At 38.6% G+C, this 22,030-nt stretch overlaps 1 protein-coding gene across 1 annotated transcript in view; it reads right to left on the reverse strand.

Annotated features, from left to right (window-relative positions):
• Positions 1–6,450: 6,450 nt before the first annotated feature.
• LOC127432701 (ribonuclease inhibitor-like) overlaps positions 6,451–22,030 on the reverse strand; it is a 275,817-nt gene continuing 260,237 nt past the window's right edge. The window contains exons 4-6 of the mRNA XM_051684050.1: positions 15,052–15,222; positions 12,422–12,592; positions 6,451–6,640 (exon numbers count right to left, since the gene is read on the reverse strand). Coding sequence (XP_051540010.1) covers positions 6,451–6,640; positions 12,422–12,592; positions 15,052–15,222 — 532 coding nt within the window. The remainder of the gene's footprint in view (positions 6,641–12,421; positions 12,593–15,051; positions 15,223–22,030) is intronic.

The following is a 22,030-nucleotide window of genomic DNA, read 5'->3' on the forward strand; positions in this document are numbered from 1 at the left end:
CCTGAGATGGCTGAGGAAGTTTGGAATGAACCGCCACATCTTCACATGGTTCTACACCTGCACTGTGCAGAGCATCCTGACTGGCTGTATCTCCGCCTGGTACAGCAATAGCACTGCCCACAACCGCAAAGCACTGCAAAGGGTGGTGCGAACTGCCAGACACATCATCGGAGGTGAGCTTCCCTCCCTCCAGGAAATATATACAAGGCGGTGTGTGAAAAAAGCTCGGAGGATCATCAGAGACTCCAGCCACCCGAGCCATGGGCTGTTCTCACTGCTACCATCAGGTAGGCGGTATCACAGCATCAGGACCCGCACCAGCCGACTCCATGATAGCTTCTTCCCTCAAGCAATCAGACTTCTGAACTCTTGATCTCCCACGATCAAAATACATCAGCACTGCACTTTATTACCCTTACTCTTATATCTCACACCGGGCGATAAATAAATTATATTATTATTATTATATTATGTTCTCTCTTAACAACTGACTATCAACCGACAGCCTGAATGTCAATACAGTACAATACTGTACATTCTATATATATATATATATACTTTTTTTTCTTTTAATATATTTTTATTTTTAATTTTTATTGAATAATGTGTATCCATATAGTAAAAAAAAAAAACAGCGTATTGTATACTGTACAGTGTATGTTATTATTTGTATATTGTTGAGTGTAATTATGTGTATATCAGATGTTTAAACTGTGTTGTGTTAATTTGATGTTATTGTAAATTGGTATATGTCTCATCACTGTCACGACTGCTATGTTGATCGGAACTGCACCCAAGAATTTCACACACCATTGCACTTGTGTATATGGCTGTGTGACAATAAAGTGATTTGATTTGATTTGATTTGATTTTGATTTGATTTGAATTATTTGATAGGAACAGCAAAACTGGTTATATGGAAAACAAGAAAGAATAAGAGCCTAGAGTTTGCAGCAACGAATCCTAAAGTCATGTTTATGTGTCCAGTGGCAGCAAGATTAAGAACAGAATTAGCATATTACAGTCTTACAATTAATGTTGTTGCTTTTTGTGAGAAATGGTGTATTAATGATGTTCTATGTGTTGTACATGATGATCAACTGGTCTTTGGTTTTTAAAATTCTAATTTATTTTATTTATTTTTATTATTATTTTTATTTTTATTATTATTATTATTATTATTATTATTATTATTATTATGTTTTTGGGATATGATTTTTGAAATAGGAATGTAAAATGTTAAAAGAAAATACAGGTTTCTCTCTCTCTCTCATTCTGTCTCTCTCTCTCTCTCTCATTCTCTCTCTCTCTCTAAATACAATATTAAAATAGCTTTATTGGCCAGGTAAAAAAAAAAAAAGAGGCTGTAAACCATCAAACTTAAAACTTTTACAACTAGTTAAAACTTTCAGAGAAGGTTTTGACAAGTCAACATCAAAGTTCACATGACAAAATTTACTTATCTAATTAACTCAATAAAATCTTCAGTGACAAAATTCTCATAGAAATGTTTCACACTAGCAGTCAGAAGTGTGCACACATCTACTCAATCTTTACTATGACTCTAAAATGAGGAAAATAATCATTATTATTTAATAAATCATGAAAACTATGAGATAACACAAAAGGAGGTTTGGGAATTCTGTATCGATCAATCCATGTTAAATGAAAACTCTTTTGAGACAGTATTGAAGGAGTTCACATGTATGATGAACACTTGAGCACTGCTGCACCTTCACTTTCTCTCATTCATTTATCAGAAAAACAAACTAAATAAATATTTCATTTAGAACAAATATATACATAGACAGTTTACAAATGTCTACAAAAGTAATTTCAAGACTTTTAAAAAAATAAAAAAAAACCTTAAGATCATAAGAAATGCTGATTCCTTGTTTTATGATCGAATTATTGCACATTTACAGAGGGTTCAGTGTTTGCATTTCCTGTGTGTTTTGATGCAGTTTGAGAAATATACAATCTGTTGTTTTCTGTGCGAGTGAGACGAGTAAAGAGCGCTGTTGCATAAATCTACATCACGAGCATCATCCACACACATTACTGAACCTAATAATGACACACAGGACTGTTATTTACTTTTCCTGGAACTGAATGTGTTAACACTAACTACAAAACAAATATGTGATTAATCGTGATTAAATATTTTAACAACACATGAGGGGTGTGAGGGGTCCAGGAACTGAGTTTGACACCCCTGCATTACACACACACAACATCCCACCAACAATAAACTCAAGGGCTTTCACACTGCACTTAACCCTGGGTTATTGTCTTTTTAAACCTGGTTTTAACCTCGAGTAAAGCAACATTTCACACTTGTCATTCTGAAAGCTGATTAGCACCTCTTTTAATCCTGGGTTATGAAACCTGCTCCAGAGCAGTGTTAGCGCCGCTTTTAAAAGTGCACCAGTAAGTTTTTATCCGGCTCTTATTCGTCCAATAGTACCAGTGGTTTTGAGTTTTATACTGTCATCTATCATCATGGAGACACAAAGTTTATTTACTAACTGCTGCTGCGTCACACAAAGATGTTTGTTTATGTTCTGTTTTATTACTTTTAGTCTGTGTTTTCTCTGTCTCATTCTACACACATCAGTATAATGGACATTCTTGGATTAAATCTAAATGAATTCTCACAGGTTGTTGTGCACTGGACTGTGAGCGGACTGTCGTGACTCGTGAACTCTTTTGCGGCTGATTTTTTGTAAAACTTTTTAAATGAGCAAAATACAGTGTCAGAGTGGAGCACAACACAACCAAATTAAAGCAAATAAAAGCTGAAAACACAACGGAAATAAACCACAACAAGATTATCTGAAAAGAAATTTGTATATAATTGCTGTACTTATTTGTCCTGAAGGACTCTGGATGATGCATGTCTGGTTATTGTTTTTTTGTTTTTATACCAAAACTCTTAATTCACATAATCTCATCAACATTTCTAACTTTCTCGAAGCCGTACTGGCTTTGACCGGGGAACTTCTCTTGTAGTGTCTTGCGGTGGGACGCTTTGCGTCGGGTCCTGATCATTCTGTCGGGGTTTATTGTGCGATAACAACCTGCTGCCTGTACATTATCCCTCACTTACAGTATGCCAAACTATAAAATATAATTTTAGAATAATTATTTTACAATGTATTAAATTGAATTTAGCATGATCAAAAATATTAATAATTTGTAATGATTACTGCCCAAATTAACAGTTCAGATATACATTTGATTCAATGATTGATTGCTTTTGTAACTTAGTTTGATTATAAACAAATCAAATAAATGTTTAAAATAAATGATTATTAATTTGCAGTTTATTTATTGGTGTTTTCTCAAGTACTGTTTTCTGCTACAGTATCACTGTCCATTTCCTGTGTGCCTAACACACTTTATAAACCCTATTTAGTACTTTACATAAAATAAATAAAACATTATTAGTAGTATTAAACAGTATTAAACTGTAGTCCTGCTGTTGCACTGCACTTAATATATCAAATGAACAGTCGGGCAATCGTAACATTGCATATAAACGCAATCCGTTTGCTGCAAAATGTATTTTTGTCCTACACAAATTCCATGGGATGATGCTTGCGGAGAGTCCTGCCTGAGCAGACACTTTTTGCAACAAACTTTCCAAACAGAATAACTGAGAAACATTGATGGTGCCATACCCAAAATACCCCAAAATACTCCCACACCACAGATTTCAGCTGTGAAATAAATGTTCAGGGTCCAATATGTCTTTGTGCTGAGATGAGCCCACGCCATGTATTTTAAATGAAATGTCGATTTAATGTAAAATGAGGACACTGCAATTTAGAGATTTAGAGATGTATTTTATCATATCAAGTTTATCTGATGATATGTCTTCATTAAACTGATTTGGATTTTAGAAAAGTTCAGACATTTTATATTCAAACATATTTCATATGCATGCTATACCATGAATAAGACAGTAACAACTCGAGTTATGCTGTAAGTTCATCAAAAACACTAAATTTGCTGATATCATTTTGCTGAAATATCCTTTATTGTTTTTGCTTTTATGTTTCATGTGTAATGCATCACTATTGACACATATAGTGCCATTTACAAGATATGATCAGATATTCAGTCTGACCTTAGCTTTTGTCTTTCGAGTAGCACAGTGCAACAACTTGTGTTTTACTTAAACATAAATTGACTGGCTGGAAGAACATAATATAATAATAAAGAAGGTCCAAGGTGCTCAAGATAACACTAATCACCATAATGGTGACACTAAATAAAACCAAGACTTCTATTATGTCTGAATAAAAACTTGTGTACAGGTTCTTTTTTTTTTTTTTTTTTTTTTTTTTTTGTAGCCCCAATGCATTACCAAAGCATACGTACTTATTCAAGAGTATAAAAAAATATATACTGTTCTTGATGGGGGGGGGATTTTTTGGGCTTTGTGATTTTGTGATTGCTAACTAGAGCACCCCCCCCCCCAAAAAAAAGTTCAAACTTTTGTCTCATATTTTGTTGACATGCAGACCTATGAAAGAAAGTGTGCAGAATACACTGCAAATATAATGGAAATAATGTTTAAATATGTATAAAACGCTTCAAAAAACACTTTCATGCAGCAACATCAGAGACTCAAAAGTGTTTTTTCTAAATTAAAACCATGAATTAATTTTTTTTCTTTTCAGGAGTAGGTTCTGAATTCCACTGAACGGCTCACAGAGTGAGTTATGTCCACATGCAAAATATCAAAAGAATGCAAAATCTGTTAGAATGAGGTCATGTGACACTTCAAAGCAGACGAGTAATATACTGAATTCTTGATTTGTCATTTCAAAACCTTTATAGATAAAAAATATTTAAAATACTGTAAATACTAATCATATAAACAAACAGGTTTTGTCTGCTGTACTGTATTTGTTTAACTTCCTCTTTTATACATAGCTATATAAATAAATTGACATAAATCAGCAATACGATCTGTCTGTACACTGTGTGTGTGTGTTTGGTGTTTTTTTTTTATAGGTTATACACTAGTAGTTACGAAGATATTATGCTATAAATGTGGTTTACGAGGACACCTCTAGTGTCCTTGTAATTCAAAAGTACATACATTTTTTTTTCTTTTTGAAAATGTAAAATCCCAAAGGATTCTGTGAGTGTTAGGTTTAGGGGATATAATATATAGTATGACAATCATTATGTCTACGGAGAGTCATCATGATGAGGGGTACCAATGTGTGTGGTTGTGTGTGTGTGTGTGTGTGTGTGTGTGTGGCTGTGTGTATGTTTACAGGTTTAATCTATGTACGTCTCTGAGATGTCTGTTTCAGATATTTTGATCTGGAAAGCATCTAACATCTACTAAACATTTTAAAAATATCAGATTTACAACATTCAAAATCATAAATGTCTCAAAGACATCTGAAACAATTTTTGACATATGTCTTATAGACGTATAGCAGATGAGCAAGCAATGTAAAATAGATGTCTTTAAGATGTAAACACACACATCAAATAGACATGTGGGTGATGTACATTTGCTATCAGGAATAGTTTGTACAGTATAAAAATCATTATGTCTATGGAGAGTCCTAATAATAATAAGAGTAAAAAAGTGTGTGTGTGTGTGTGTGTGTGTGTGTGTGTGTGTGTGTGTGTGTGTGACAAACACATTAACACCTAATGAAAACCAAGATGGCTGGACTGGAAAGATCGAGTTTCCCTGATACGTTGACTGCATGTAGGTGAGCTGTTGTCTGTTATCGTGGTATTTTTGTGACAATTTGGCTGTCTGTTTCAAAGAACAAGCATACTGTGTGCTTGAAAAGACTACTGAGTTGCTGTTTGAGTTACTTATGATTGATAATGGAATGGCCACCTAATGTAAACAGACATGACTGTGAGGATCAGTGATCACATTTTGTGCTGACTGTTTATATATGAGCTGTAAACTTTTATAGTGGTACTTTTGTGACCATTTGCATGTCTATGTCATAAAATAAACATACAATCTGCTTGAAAAGACTGTATGAGTAACAGTTTATGTGAAAATGAATTACAGGCACTTGGGCAGCGCAGCTTAGTCTTGGCATGAAACCTGGTTTGAATCTGACGGCACTGGCTGTTGCAGGAACACAAATGTGTGACGCTACTCTGCAGGGGCCAGTTGTTAACACCGGTACATGTGAAAGGGTTAAGTGACAGATGCTTGAAGATTATTCTTCAGAATTTATTTCCTAAAATGTGTAAACAACATTTCTTGATTACAGAAATGTCCTCATTCTAATGAAACACTATGATGTGTCTTCTGTGTGTATTTGTTAAGGATTTGAATTTTTTGACAGGAATAAATACAGGTGCTATTTCAATGCATTCACTGACCATTCAATAAATTCAAGACCAATTAGGGCCTGGGCTTAGTGAGTTAATATGGGTGTAAACAGGGTTTTACAGCTCAACATACTTGAGTTTGTCCAGTGTGCAGTTTGGATCGTTGAGTCTTTTAGAGAGCAGCTTGACTCCTGATTCTCCTGGGTGATTGTAGCTCAGATCCAGCTCTCTTAGGTGTGAGGGGTTTGAACTCAGAGCTGAAGCCACAGAACAACAGCCTTCCTCTGTCACCATACAGTCAGATAATCTACAAACAAACATCAACAGTCAGATAATCTACAAACACACACATCAACAGTCAGATAATCTACAAACACACACAACTGTCAGATAATCTACAAACACACATTAACAGTCAAATAATCTATAAACACACACTTCAACAATCAGATAATCTACAAACACACACATCAACAGTCAGATAATCTACAAACACACATACAACTGTCAGATAATCTACAAACACACATACAACTGTCAGATAATCTACAAACACACACATCAACAATCAGATAATCTAAAAACACACATACAACTGTCATATAATCTACAAACACACATACAACTGTCAGATAATCTACAGACAAACACATCAACAGTCAGATAATCTACAAATACACATACAACAGTCAGATAATCTACAAACACACACAACTGTCAGATAATCTACAAACACACACAACTGTCAGATAATCTACAAACACACATACAACTGTCAAATAATCTACAAACACACACAACTGTCAGATAGTCTACAGACACACACATCAACAGTCAGATAATCTACAAACACACACAACTGTCAGATAATCTACAGACACACACATCAACAGTCAGATAATCTACAAACACACACAACTGTCAAATAATCTACAAACACACACAACTGTCAGATAGTCTACAGACACACACATCAACAGTCAGATAATCTACAAACACACACAACTGTCAGATAATCTACAGACACACACATCAACAGTCAGATAATCTACAAACACACACAACTGTCAGATAATCTACAAACACACATACAACAGTCAGATAATCTACAAACACACATACAACTGTCAGATAATCTACAAACACACACACAACTGTCAGATAATCTACAGACACACACATCAACAGTCAGATAATCTACAAACACACACAACTGTCAGATAATCTACAAACACACACAACAGTCAGATAATCTACAAACACACATACAACTGTCAGATAATCTACAAACACACACAACTGTCAGATAATCTACAAACACACATACAACTGTCAGATAATCTACAGACACACACATCAACTGTCAGATAATCTACAAAGGCACATACAACTGTCAGATAATTTACAAACACACATCAACAGTCAGATAATCTAAAAAAAACAAACACACAGAACTGTCAGATAATCTACAAACACACATCAACAATCAGATAAACTACATTTACATTTAGTTATTAAGCAGACCCTTTTATCCAAAGTGACTTACAAATGAGGAACATAAGCACTTTGTCATATAAAAGTAAACCGTACCTGCAGGATCACACTGCCAAGTTCTAAGTTTAGTTAGAATAGTACAGAAGTTAGCACAGAAGAAAGAGACAGACAAGGATTTATTTATTTATTTCTGAAAAAGTGCCATTATTTAGGACTGATTAAGTACTCATAGAAAATATGTGTTTTCAGCACTTTATTAAATGTTGAAAGGGTTTCAGCAGAACGGCAGGTGGTTGAAAGCTCATTCCACCACAAGAGGACAGAGAATGTGAATGAATGTGAAGTGGACTTTGTGCTTCATTGTGATGGGACCACCAGGCGCAGCTCGTTGACTAACCGCAGAGAGCGAATTGAAGAGGGTGCTGTTCCACTGGCTGTTCTGAAGGCCAAACTCAAAGGCTTGAATTTGATGTGGGCAGCTACAGGTACACAGTGGAGTAAGACCAAAATGGGTGTGACGTGAGCCCTCTTTGGTTGTTTGAAGACCATTCGTGGCACCGTATTCTGGACCATCTGCAGTGGCTTGATAGGGCTAGCTGGAAGGCTGGCCAACAGAGCGTTGCAGTAGTCCAATCTTTAAATAACCAGAGCTTGGACCAGGAGCTGTGCAGCATATTCAGACAGGAAAGGTCTGATTTTTCTGATGTTATAAAGCGCAAACTTGCAAGACCAGGCAGCTGATGACATGTGAGTACTAAAATTTAGCTGGTCATCGGTTACTACTCTCAGGTTTTGTGCTGTTCTGATAGGTGTCACAGTAGTTGAGCACAGATGAATGGTAAGTTCATGATCAACAGATGGGTTTGCTGGGATCACAAGTTCCATCAAGTTGGGATCACGAGTTTGGTCCTGGCCAGGTTGAGCTGAAGGTGGTGTTCCTTCATCCAGGCAGAGATCTCTGAAAGGTAGGCAGAGATATGTTACACCCTCCCCAGTCTAGGGTTGGAAAGGTGCAACAAGGAGAGAGATTTTAAAATTCCCTTCTCCTGCCCTGGCAATTAACACAACCACAGCTTTTCAACAATAAAGAATAATAGTTTTATTTAAATTAAAATAAGGAAGCTACACCAGACTCCAAGATGGGGCAAGGCCAAAATAACAAACAAAAATGCTATTCTAACTAAAGAGAGTCCAAACTAAATTTCCTAACAAAAGAAAAACAAATAAACAGCACATTTCTACCCTGACTCCCTTGTTGGGTAGAAACAGGAGAAAAAAGGTTAAATAGAAAAGAAATAGCACCCAATTGCCTACAGCTTCCATAAAAAGAAAAACAAAGCAAGTAAATGAAAAACTTAACAATACAAAACAAAAAATTAGAGAACTGATTAGTAGTCATCATAGCTGACACCTGGTGGCAATCTAACCTGTCATGAAAGACAGAAGGAAAACAAAACGAAAACAAAACACAGCGAGACAACATAAAGAGATACGCCCGAGAACAGTTGGGTCATCAGGCTGGAATGATTGGTAAAGCTGCATATCATACACAATAATCAGTCTGTTGAGTTTTTTACTTGGCCAGTTGGAGTTGCCAATTCACACACACCAGTATAAGAGTGTGAACGCACAGTCAAGAGTGTCCAGATGGTGCGCATATATTTACGACAAGATTATTTTCAAAATGTAAAAAAATACAAAAATATCAAAGCTCATTTTGTGTGTACGTAACATTTATATATCAGGCCTCTGGTACCTGTAACGTACAGTGAGACTAAACCCATATGGTGCACCTCAATCAGCTCTAGATCAATAGTCAGCACACTGGTCAGGGAGTCGGCCATTTCTAGGGTTGTCCCAATCACAAAATTGTTCCAGTGCACTGAAACAGTCACTTCCCAAAAGTCCCAGAATGCACCATAAAAACCAGTGAGCATCACGGGTCTCTGTGTTCCCTTATCAGGTGTCATGTCTTCAAGTTGTTGGAATATTAATGCAAGTGTAAATTTAGTCAAAGCTTAATTTTCTGACTTTAAAATTATTTGTTTATAATTATCTTTCATCCATAATGTACAGAAAAGGGAAACAATTGTACAAACTTTTAAACTTTTAGCTAATGTTACAGTACTAAATACACAACTCACAATTCCATGCAAATATCAACTATAAGATGGAAATACAAATCAAGTATTTGCCAAAGGAACAAAACTCTTTTGAAAATGTTAAATTAGGTTTATATTTTACTGTATTGAAGATCATAACGACTGCTTTTGTACACCAGAACTAAAACAACATTTTCAAACAGCATTATTTCATGCTTTCAAAAGAGGGATCAAATGAATCTTCATTTTCACTTTGTTAACGAGAATAGTTTTCCTGAAATTCAATCAAATGTCTGAGAAATATATATCCATATTATTTTCACTCAGTTGGAGGTGTGGTGCAGAATGTAGCGCATTCGCTCCTAACACATATCAGAGCTGTTGGATCATGGGGACCCAGGTTTGAATCTGGCCTGGATCATGTCCCAACCCTATTCTCCCTCTCTCTCCCTCAATTTCCTCTCAATCTATACTATTCTGTAAATAAAGCTAATAAATAAATAAATAAATAAATATCACTCAATAGTCATACAAATAAATTGATACTTCCTGTATAAAGCTTATGTCAATGTTAAGTATGATGAACAAATGGTCTCTCATCTTTACTTTAAACACCCATTCACAAGTTCACATGTCCACATAGCACTTGAAGTGGAAATGGTAAACAGGTTGTTAAGGGTAAACTAATTTGGCTGGCTCTCTGTAAAGGAGGTGCTTGAGAATGAGGGTCTTAAGCATGCGGTTCGGCTCGAATTTCAGTCCCCCCCCCCGGACTAGTTAACTGGAGTTAGTTAAAACTGATAATAAAGGAGGAGTTGGGGTGGTGGAGGGTTGCCAAAAGAATCGTCAAGGTAGTGAGGTTAGCAGCTGCTTATATGTGCTTGCATTATGATTGATAGGGCTAACTTGACAAGCTCCTCCCAGACCTTCCTTTATAACTCCATTAATAATGTGTTATGGACAAAAGAATATACGATACATAAATACATTCATAACATATTTCACAATCACAATGGAAATGAAAGTAAGGCTGTGAGGGATAGACTTACCATCTGTTCAGTGACATGTACTGTATGAAGCTCTATAAAGCTTCTAGATCCCATCTAATGTTCCACAACTCATGTTGTCCTGAGTTTTTTGTCTACTGTAATTTCTTGGAATTATATATTTTTCAGTGTTTCAACAGTGGAATGATCCAAAAACACTTTAAATGACTGTAAAACCCATTGAAGAGACTGAACGTCTACCCCTCACAGTCTCACTGTAATTCCCATAAAAAATCAAAGATGGCACTGCTGTGAATAAGGTCTATAGAGGAACAATGTATAAATGCAATATGCATCACTTTTCATTTGGCACCTGCAGAAATCCAGCCACAATGAAAACAATTTCTTCAAACAGCTTTTTTATTCAGTCGTTTGTTACCTCACTGTGCGTTAGTTTATGATATTGCTGTGTTTTGTGTTCTTCTTTTGGGTTTGTATTTTTATTATATTTTGGTGTGTTTTTTCCCTGATCCTTAGATGGAGTTTGTGTCGAGGAATTGAGGTACATTTGGGTTGATATCAGACTGTCAGATTCTGAGTGATAACCACATGTTTAGACGTTGAGGTGTTTATAAAGTGCTCTTCACAATCTAGAGGTGAATTTTGAGCCTCTATCTGAAACTGTCCTCTGGTAATCCATCAACTCAAATGTCTTCCCACCAAAATAAAGTCTCCAGGTGTAATAGATATGTCAGAATTATACCACTTCTATATACAACAATTCTAATCCTCTAAGTCTAATAATAATTCACTCATATATTATAATAACATTCAGCCTGACTGGGTTCCAAAACACAAGTGTGTAAAGTTGTAGTTTTTGCACACTGTGTTTATTCACAGAAATGTTTTTGTAATATGAATAAACATCATTATTCCTCCTTTGTTTACTAAAAAAACTGTGTGGAAAACATGCTTTCATTACTTGTAACTACTTTCAACATTTAAAATCTACTTAGCTAAAATGGTTGTTTGGTTGAAATGATGTTCCTCTGATAGAAAAAAAAAATACTCTTATTACATTTCAGAGCAAATACATAAACATTGATATATAAATACATAAAATAGGCAGAACATAATTGAGATATAATATACAGTATATCATCTACCTGCAGTCACACCGACTCCACTATTATTATATCACATTTCCTGTTGTTTTAGTGTATTGTTTTTGTTTGTATGTGGTATCAAAGCAAATTCTACTGTATATCTGCAGCAAGTTTCTTCCTCATCTGAACATTTTAAGAAGATTGTCAAAAAGAGCTGGTCAAAAATTAATGTTGTGATTATTTTGAACTGTGATGTCAGAATCACAATGACTTGATTCCCTTGAGAGGAACCAGACTCAGCAGAGGGAGCCCATCCACATATTCACAGTAACCACAGCTATGAACCACAATATATTCATAACTTATATTCCAATGTAGTAATGAATCTGCAAACACAAACCTCAGTATCTCCAGTGTACAGTGAGGACTCTTCAGTGCATCAGAGAGCAGCTTCACTCCTGAATCCTGCAGGTCATTGTTACTCAGGTCAAGTTCTCTCAGGGAGTATGATGATTGTAGAACTGAAGACAAACTTTCACAGCACCCATCAGTGAGATTACAACCTGCCAATCTAAACAAAGAACAGCATGATAAGAAAGTAGTTTTATACAACAGATTATTCCAGAATGAATCTCCCACAGTTTCAGAAGAACTGCAGTGGCAGTCACTAAAGTCGGTGTCACATTAGTCGAATCCAAACAACTCGATCTTGGCCGAGGGTGACACATTTACCGACTGTGATCAGTAAATTGCTTAGATCCCGCTCTCTTCAGTCAGATGTCTGTCACACTTATAGACTCAGAATGGTGGAGGGTTGACAGATGTGCCGAACTCTACTTCTGATTCCCTGTCAAATGGAGCTCACCGAAGAAACAACAGGAGTACCGTGTGAACATAAACAATTGTAATAGTGATTTAGGAAGTGATTCATGAAGTAACTTTATGCTGTGGATGTGTGATTGTGTGTTCCTATCTGTCACTCACTCAACGTTGTGTCGATGTAGTGACACTAGGGGTCACTCTTGGGAGCCTGAGACACCTCTGGTCTTTGATAAAAGGCCAATGAAAATTGGCGAGTGGTATTTGCATGCCACTCCCCTGGACTTATGGGTAAAAAACAGCTGGTATGCAACCACTCATTCAGACTTTCTCTTCGGAGCCGAACGGTCATGCTCACTGAGCTGAATTGCCACGACTGGTCATTCACCTCTGCTGGATCTGACAGCGCACTTCAGCGGCTTCTCCATCCTCTGCAATGGTGCACTCCAGAGAATGCCCCTGGGCACTTTGGCAGAAATAAGAGAGTATATTTCTCTAAAAGAGCGGCACACACGGAACGTCTTTTTAAAGACGCGTCTTTTAAAGATGCCTTTCCGATTGTGTGTTATTCCTGGTTGCGCTCGTTATCTCTCACCTTCTGACGGTCACGATCACTGTCTTTCATGTCTGGGCACAGCTCACGCGGAGACAGCATTCGTGGATGGTCATGTACTCATTGCGAGGACATGTCCATGGCAATGATGCAGTCGCAGCTCACCTTTGTAAGAAAGCAAGCCACCCCAGAGGCTCCCCGCCTCGGTCCTTTTACCCACGGGTATGAGGCCAGCGTCGCTAGCACTGGGGGCGATTTGGGGACCCCAATGGAACCACCTCCGCCGGGTATCCCCCCGCGGACCTCCCATTCCCCAGCACGCTCGTCTGCCCTGATCGGGCTTCCAGATGAGTCCGCTGGCTTGTCTCGTGGCGAGTTCGACCTTTTATTCAGGATCTACCTTGAAGACTCTCCACATGGTCGGAAAGACCATGTGATGTATTTTTCCGCTTAAATATCCCCCCCCTCGCTTTGGGCGAGGTGTGGTCTCCACGGTGTCTTCCCCTTGGGAGGGACACCCCCCGACTAGACCTGGCGGCCCAGTCGGATAATCCCCCTTCTTTTCAGGGAGTGGACAAAGAGAAGGGGAAAAAAGGCCACGACTGGGTTAAGCCTGTCTCTATCTTTTGGGTAGTCGACTTGTCCCCAAAGGGCCATTCGACACTCATAACTATGTTGGGGGAGGTTACGTGTCGACCTGGTGTGCTGGCTATGAGACACACAGTGGTCTGCCCACCACACACCGCCAGTTCATGTAACACAGTTCAGTTGTGGCGTTTCGTATAAGGACCCCTAGTGTCACTACATCGACACAACGTCGAGTGAGTGACAGATAGGGAATGTTATGGTTACTTGTGTAATCTCCGTTCCCTGATGGAGGGAACGAGACATTGTGTCCCTCCTGCCACGATGCTGAACTACCCGCTGAAATGGCTGGACCTTGTCTCAGCTTCTCAGCATAAAACCTGAATGAGTGGTTGCATACCAGCTCCTTTTATACCCGTATGTCTGGGGGAGTGTCATGCAAATACCACTAGCCAATTTTCATTGGCCTTTTATCAAAGACCAGAGGTGTCTCGGGCTCCCAAGAGTGACCCCTAGTGTCACTACATCGACACAACATCTCGTTCCCTCCATCAGGGAACGGAGGTTATACAGGCAACCATGATGTTTATCCCCTCGGGGTTTGACACAGCTTTCAATGAGAAAAGGATTTCTGTTCAATAAAAACAGACTGTTCTGCCTCTGCTTTCTTATTTTATTAGTCATTTTTGTGTTGAAGAATCCCACAAAACGTCTTGGTGATAGAATCACTATGGATTACAATCAGTGTTTGTGATGATATGTGGCTGTGAGTGCGATTGCAGATGAAAGTGTTCAGATCAGAGCTTGACGTGTGGTCAGTTCTTCAAAAAAAAAAATTAAGCTCATTGGTCACTTGATGAGAACACAAGAGCCCAGCCCAGCGACTGAGCGTTTTTTTGTTGTTGTTGTTTTTTACACAACAGAAGTGCTTTCCCAGTTGTCAGAATCATTAACTCAGCATGACCTCTCGCTGGCAGACGCTATCAGATGATTATGTAAATTAAGCTTATGACTAAAAATATGAGGACATTTACGGTTTCAATGCCTGATTATTTCTACTGAAAATCACTGACCTCAGTATCTCCAGTGTACAGCGAGGACTCTTCAGTGCATCAGAGAGCAGCTTCACTCCTGAATCCTGCAGGTCATTGTTACTCAGGTCCAGTTCTCTCAGGGAGTATGATGATTGTAGAACTGAAGACAAACTTTCACAGCACTCATCAGTGAGATTACAGCCTGCAAGTCTTTAACAGAGAATGAAATACAGCACAATAAGGAGATTGCTTATTGATCAAATATTGATCACATGACTAACATCCTGTCTTGAACATAGATCTTCATTGATCCAGCTGTCTGTAAGAAAAAGCATATGGACAGGAGGTGGAGTGTGAAAATTCATGTTTTTTTTTCTTTAATCAAATATGTATTGCTTTTGAAAAGTATACAACAGTGTGTGCAGAACATATGGAATAATTTATGGTTTGAACATCGTTCCCGTGTCCCCCCTTGCCACACCTCCTTCCTTATGCATTCTGGCCTCTGACAGGTTTATATGTACAATAAGAAGGAAGTAATAAATCTAGTGTGACAAAGTGAGTGAATGTGGGGGTTTCCAGTGCAGAGCAACCATGTTATGTCCAGAAAGCAACACTTGTTTCTGTAACAATGATAAACTGAAAGAGAATTGATATTTAAAAGCCTTTCGCACGAGTTCCTTCTGAACTGACTGATCTCCCAACCTGAGTTATTTAAAGCTGAAGTATGTAATTTCTGTGCCACTAGCACCACCAAATGTAATTGCAAAAATACAATATGTTTTCAAAAGAGCTTTCTGAACATATAATTCCTTTCCTCGCTTCCTTTTCTTGTTTCCTTACCTCACCCTCTTAGGAAACAAGGAATGGATGCAAGGAAAGGAAACGAGGACAGAGGAATCAAAGCGAGACGTTTCCTGACCAATGATTTGTGATTAAAATCAATAAAACCTTAATGATTTGGCATTTTGGGAAAAAAAAAAACATTTTGCCCAGGAGAGTACAGTCTATGATTGACATCAGAAAACATCGCCACATCCCTGTATCAAAGAGTATGTGACCAATTTTCTCCTCTTCTGTAAGTAATTAATTTATGGTTATTTATCCATATGTCTTCAGTTTCCCACTTGAAAATAGGGCATACTTTTATAATGAACTTTATATCCTGAAAACATTCTCAGAGACATGACATTTGTTAATATCAACATATTCATATTCATCTACACATCATGTTGCAGACACACCAAAAAATAAAAGTAATAAAAACTGCTCTTTGATAATACTATGTAACACAATTTTTGTTCCTGGGTAGTAAGTGTTATTTCCTAATTGCTTATGCCTCAAAAGTATATAAAATGGCTGTTATTCCCCACAAAATTAGCTTTTGTGACCAGGACAGTGATATTTTGAAATGTACCTATTTCCAATGACAAAACGGGCATATTTGTGTCTTTTCGTTCACATAAAGTCAGAAAAAAACAACATATGAATCCAAATTAACATGTATTTATACTAAAGTAATACAAAAATGACTACAAAAGATGTAGAAGTGAGTAGTTTTTTGAGATTTACGATTATACTGTAAATCACTTTCACGAATCAGCCCCCAAATGTAGTCTCCCAACATGTTCTTGTTATACTGTCCTTGGTAGCGACGTTCAAAGTCTAGTATATCCTGGTGGAAGCGCTCACCTTGCTCCTCACAGTACACTCCCATGTTCACCCTGAATTTATTAAGATGAGCATCAAGGATATGGTGCTCCAGCCCATTATGCCATAGTTCTTCACCAGAGTCTCAACCAGCTCCACATAGTTTTCGGCCTTGCGATTGCCCAGGAAGCCCCGAACCACAGCGACAAAGCTGTTCCAAGCCACTTTCTCCTTACTAGTGAGCTTCTTGGGGAATTCATTGCACTCGAGGATCTTCTTTATCTGTGGTCCGACGAAGACACCGGCTTTGATCTTTACCTTAGACAGGGAAGAAGTCTTGAAGGTACTTGAAGGCTGCCGACTCCTTATCTAGAGCTCTGACAAATTGTTTCATAAGGCCCAATTTGATGTGCAGTGGTGGCATCAGCACCTTCCGGGGGTCCACCAGTGGCTCCCACTTGATATTGTTCCTCCCCACAGAGAACTCGGTCCACTGTGGCCAGTCTTGCTTGTGGTAGTGCACCTTGGTCTCCCTGCTGTCCCAAAGGCAAAGATAGCAGAGAAACTTGGTAAAATCACCTTGGAGACCCATCAAGAATGCCACCATGCCAAGTCTCTTATGACCTCCCAGACATACTCATCATACTTCAAGGCATCCAGCCAGGTCTTGATGCTGTTGTAATCTTCTTTGAGGTGCAGCGAGTGAGGCAGAGGAAGAGATGGGTACTTGTTACCATTATAGAGCAGCACAGCTTTGAGGCTCCTGGATGAGCTGTCAATAAAAAGGCGCCACTCATTCTGGTTACAGGCAATTCCGATTGCCTCGAACAGACTGGTCACATTGAGCCAGAAGCAGAGCCCATCTTGACGGGTGAAGCTGGAAAAAGGTTGGTGACACTTCCTCTGATCTGCGACTTGCACACTTTCATCCAACAAGTTCCGCTGCTTGAGCCTAGACGTCAAAAGCTCGGCATTGGACTTGGTCAGACCAAGATCTCTAATCAAGTCGTTGAGGTCTTTTTGGTTGGGATAGTATGGGTTTCTCTCCTCAGCTCCACCTCTGAAATTGTCATCTGGATCTAATGTCTTCCTTGCTCTCTGACTTGCTGCTCTCTTCTAAAGACGGCTGCTCTCTCTCCGGACAAGTGGGTACGGGAAGCTCATGGCAGTGTGGCACAGGGGCAATGGATGAAGGAAGGTCCGGATACATGATAGCAGGTGCATTCTTGCCAGTCCAACGTTTGGAAGGGTCCACCATGCAGAAGTAGCAGTTGCTTGAGTGGTCAGTGGGTTCCCGCCAAATTCTTGGGATAGCGAACTTCATGGCTCTTTTTTCCCCTCTGTACCATCCTACAAAAATACATTTATTTCACCCATGACTAATGTGTGACAGATTCTCACAACATTTTTCATATACAGTGCATCCGGAAAGTATTCACAGCGCTTCACTTTTTCCACATTTTGTTATGTTACAGCCTTATTCCAAAATGGATTCAATTCATTATTTTCCTCAAAATTCTACAAACAATACCCCATTATGACAACGTGAAAGAAGTTTGTTTGAAATCTTTGCAAATTTATTAAAAATAATAAACAAAACAATAATCACATGTACATAAGTATTCACAGCCTTTGCTCAATACTTTGTTGAAGCACCTTTGGCACCAATTACAGCCTCAAGTCTTTTTGAGTATGATGCTACAAGCTTGGCACACCTATTTTTGGGTAGTTTCTCCCATTCTTCTTTGCAGGACCTCTCAAGCTCCATCAGGTTAGATGGGGAGCATCGGTGCACAGCCATTTTCAGATCTCTCCAGAGATGTTCAATCGGGTTCAAGTCTGGGCTCTGGCTGGGCCACTCAAGGACATTCACAGAGTTGTCCCGGAGCCACTCCTTTGTTATCTTGGCTGTATGCTTAGGGTCATTGTCCTATTGGAAGATGAACCTTCGCCCCAGTCTGAGGTCCAGAGCGCTCTGGAGCAGGTTTTCATCAAGGATGTCTCTGTACATTGCTGCATTCATCTTTCCCTCGATCCTGACTAGTCTCCCAGTTCCTGCCGCTGAAAAACATCCCCACAGCATGATGCTGCCACCACCATGCTTCACTGTAGGGATGGTATTGGCCAGGTGATGAGCAGTGCCTGGATTCCTCAAGACATGACGCTTGCCATTCAGGCCAAAGAGTTCAATCTTTGTTTCTCATGGTCTGAGAGTCCTTCAGGTGCCTTTTGGAAATCTCCAGGCGGGCTGTCATGTGCCTTTTACTGAGGAGTGGCTCCCGTCTGGCCACTCTACCATACAGGCCTGATTGGTGGAGTGCTGCAGAGATGGTTGTTCTTCTGGAAGGTTCTCCTCTCTCCACAGAGAAATGCTGGAGCTGTCAGAGTGACCATCAGGTTCTTGGTCACCTCCCTGACTAAGGCCCTTCTCCCCCGATCACTCAGTTTGGCCAGGCGGCCAGCTCTAGGAAGAGTCCTGGTGGTTCCAGACTTCTTCCATTTACGGATGATGGAGGCCACTGTGCTCCTTGGGACCTTCAATGCTGCAGAAATTTTTCTGTACCCTTCCCCAGATCTGTGCCTCGATACAATCCTGTCTCGGAGGTTTACAGACAATTCCTTGGACTTCATGGCTTGGTTTGTGCTCTGACATGCACTGTTAACTGTGGGACCTTATATAGACAGGTGTGTGTCTTTCCAAATCATGTCCAATCAACTGAATTTACCACAGGTGGACTCCAATCAAGTTGTAGAAACATCTCAAGGATGATCAGTGGAAACAGGATGCACCTGAGCTCAATTTTGAGTGTCATGTTAAAGGCTGTGAATACTTATGTACATGTGATTTTTTTCATTTTTTTATTTTTAATACATTTGCAAAGATTTCAAACAAACTTCTTTCACGTTGTCATTATGGGGTATTGTTTGTAGAATTTTGAGGAAAATAATGAATTTAATCCATTTTGGAATAAGGCTGTAACATAACAAAATGTGGAAAAAGTGAAGTGCTGTGAATACTTTCCGGATGCACTGTAAAATACTGTCACAGCTGAAGGTTTGTAAGGAATAGCAGGTGCTGAATGTGTCACAAAATGAAGTCTAGTGTTTCCTGTTTGATTCTACAGTTTTCAGTTGTTTAATAAGTATTTAAAAACATGAATATCTACATGTCACACTATGATGAACTAGAATGAATTGAGTGAACAGGTGAATATCTCCACAACATTCATATTAAATCATTCTCTCTTACACACACACATGGATCTCTTCAGTAACTCAATCACTTTTTTTTTTCTCAGATATTTCAGTGTCAGAGATCTCAACAGTCTTTGTGACTGGATCTCTGACTGCGGTGTGTCTTGAATTTACAACTCAACACTTGAGGATATCAGACATATAAATGAGCAGGTGATGCAACACTACATTTACTTCAGGTAAGAAACTTCAGCTAAAGTGTGTCATTTCTGCACCACTAGTGTCACTAAACTGAAATGAAAAAATAAACTAGTTTACAAACTGTATTTTTCAAACACTCCTCTCTGTCTACCATTGATCAAACAAACAGATAGTCCCGCCCCAAAGTCACGCCACTGGTCGAGTCAGTATTGTTGTGTGGGGGACAGGCCTGTACCATGAAGCCGGTTTCGGTGTCTAGTCAGGTAAATTTTAGTTTAGTTTGCCTCAATCACAGGTTTTAGGTATCATGAAAGTTGGTCGGCTTTTAGCGGTGTTCATCTCCATAGTAACTTACACTACATGGTTAACCTGCTCCATCACAGGTTTCATTTTGGATTATAGATCACAAACAGATGCTGAACCAATCAGCTGTGAATAAAATGAATCAATCAGCTGTGAGTAAAATGGCATCTCTAATACACACTTTACAAATAAAATCTTATAAATCCACAAAAACAACTCTTAATGATAAATTATTTATTTGAGAATCTAAATGTAGATTTTCAGCAGATAGTGTATTTTATTCAAAATGTAATTACTTTTCATTTACCCTCTTTAGCCATAGCAAAAAATATCTTTAAAAATATAAACATAATATATTCGGCTATCTATAAAACAGCCAGTAACATGGATTAATATAATTCATGCAAAAAATAATCGTTTTTAAAATATTAAAAGCTCAAGATTGCTATAGAGAGGGGTGAATGCCACCCAAACCCAAACCCCTTCTTTCTTTCATGGACTTGAGATGAACTTACAGTATTTTACTTGAAGTTAGAATAATATAAACAATAAGCAATATAAGCAGTACACAAAAATATGTTTTTTACAAAAAAGAACAAATATGTCTTTTTATTGCATACCAATTTTTTGCATACAGTATTCGGAGTACTCACGTTTTAATAATTTTTGATGTTTTTTATTTTTGATGGTTTTTTTTTTTTTTACTAAATACATTTGCACATCAAAAAAGAGAAATTAAAAAACCCAGGATGTTATTTTGAATAACCATATCAAATAACCATTCACAACATTGTTGGGCCTCATGTATTCAGATAGAAGACAAAGGCAGGCCTAACACAGTGGTAAAAACCTAACTCAGCCCCCACATTCCAAGTCGTAAATTATACTGATAAAAATCGCATCTAAATCAAACAAAGTGAGTCCAAAACAGACTACAGATCCATGAAGCCTTGCTCACTAAAGGATCCAACTCTCAACTCCTATTGGATAAGCACACAACAGAACGTCCCTCAAACATGACATCATCAGGAGCTGAAGTACCTCTGAAATGCTTCCGGGATTTGCTTCCAGCAACTTTGTTTGTCCTGTATAGACGCAGCTCATCACTGCTCTCAGGTGCAACCTCGTGGCACAAGGAAGTAACGTCCGACTTGAAACTGTGGCCATACAATCTCCATCTCGCTGGATGAGTTGAGATTACTCTGTGTTCAACCAAACACTCTAACGGATCCGAAGGAGACCGCCGAGCAATTCGCATCTTCATCCGTTGGCCTACAGAAGTGAAGAGATTAAAGATTTCTCTTCCATCTTCAGTCAAGTCAACATTTCTGAGTTCTCCGCCAGCCCGCCGAGAATCAACAGCCGCACCACCCGCCGACAGAGCGAGGAAACGGCCTCCCGTCATCACCCAAGCCTCAAGGAACCGGGTCAGAGTTAAAGGACGGAGGAAAACACATTCTACCTGTGTCCTCATGTGATTCAAGTAAGATGTTTACATCTGGGCAGAGATAGAATATTAAAGTGTGTTATTCTTGTGTTTCAAGGTTTTTGCTTGTACAGTTTACGGACCGCCATGTCCGCTCATTATTAATACTCAGGGTATTAATTATAACGAATTTGTTTTGCTGTATTGTGGTCCAACCAAATTGGACTGTTGTGTAATTTCGCC

Source organism: Myxocyprinus asiaticus, chromosome 42 (assembly GCF_019703515.2).
Source record: "Myxocyprinus asiaticus isolate MX2 ecotype Aquarium Trade chromosome 42, UBuf_Myxa_2, whole genome shotgun sequence".
In the NCBI taxonomy this organism is placed as follows: Eukaryota; Metazoa; Chordata; class Actinopteri; order Cypriniformes; family Catostomidae; genus Myxocyprinus; species Myxocyprinus asiaticus.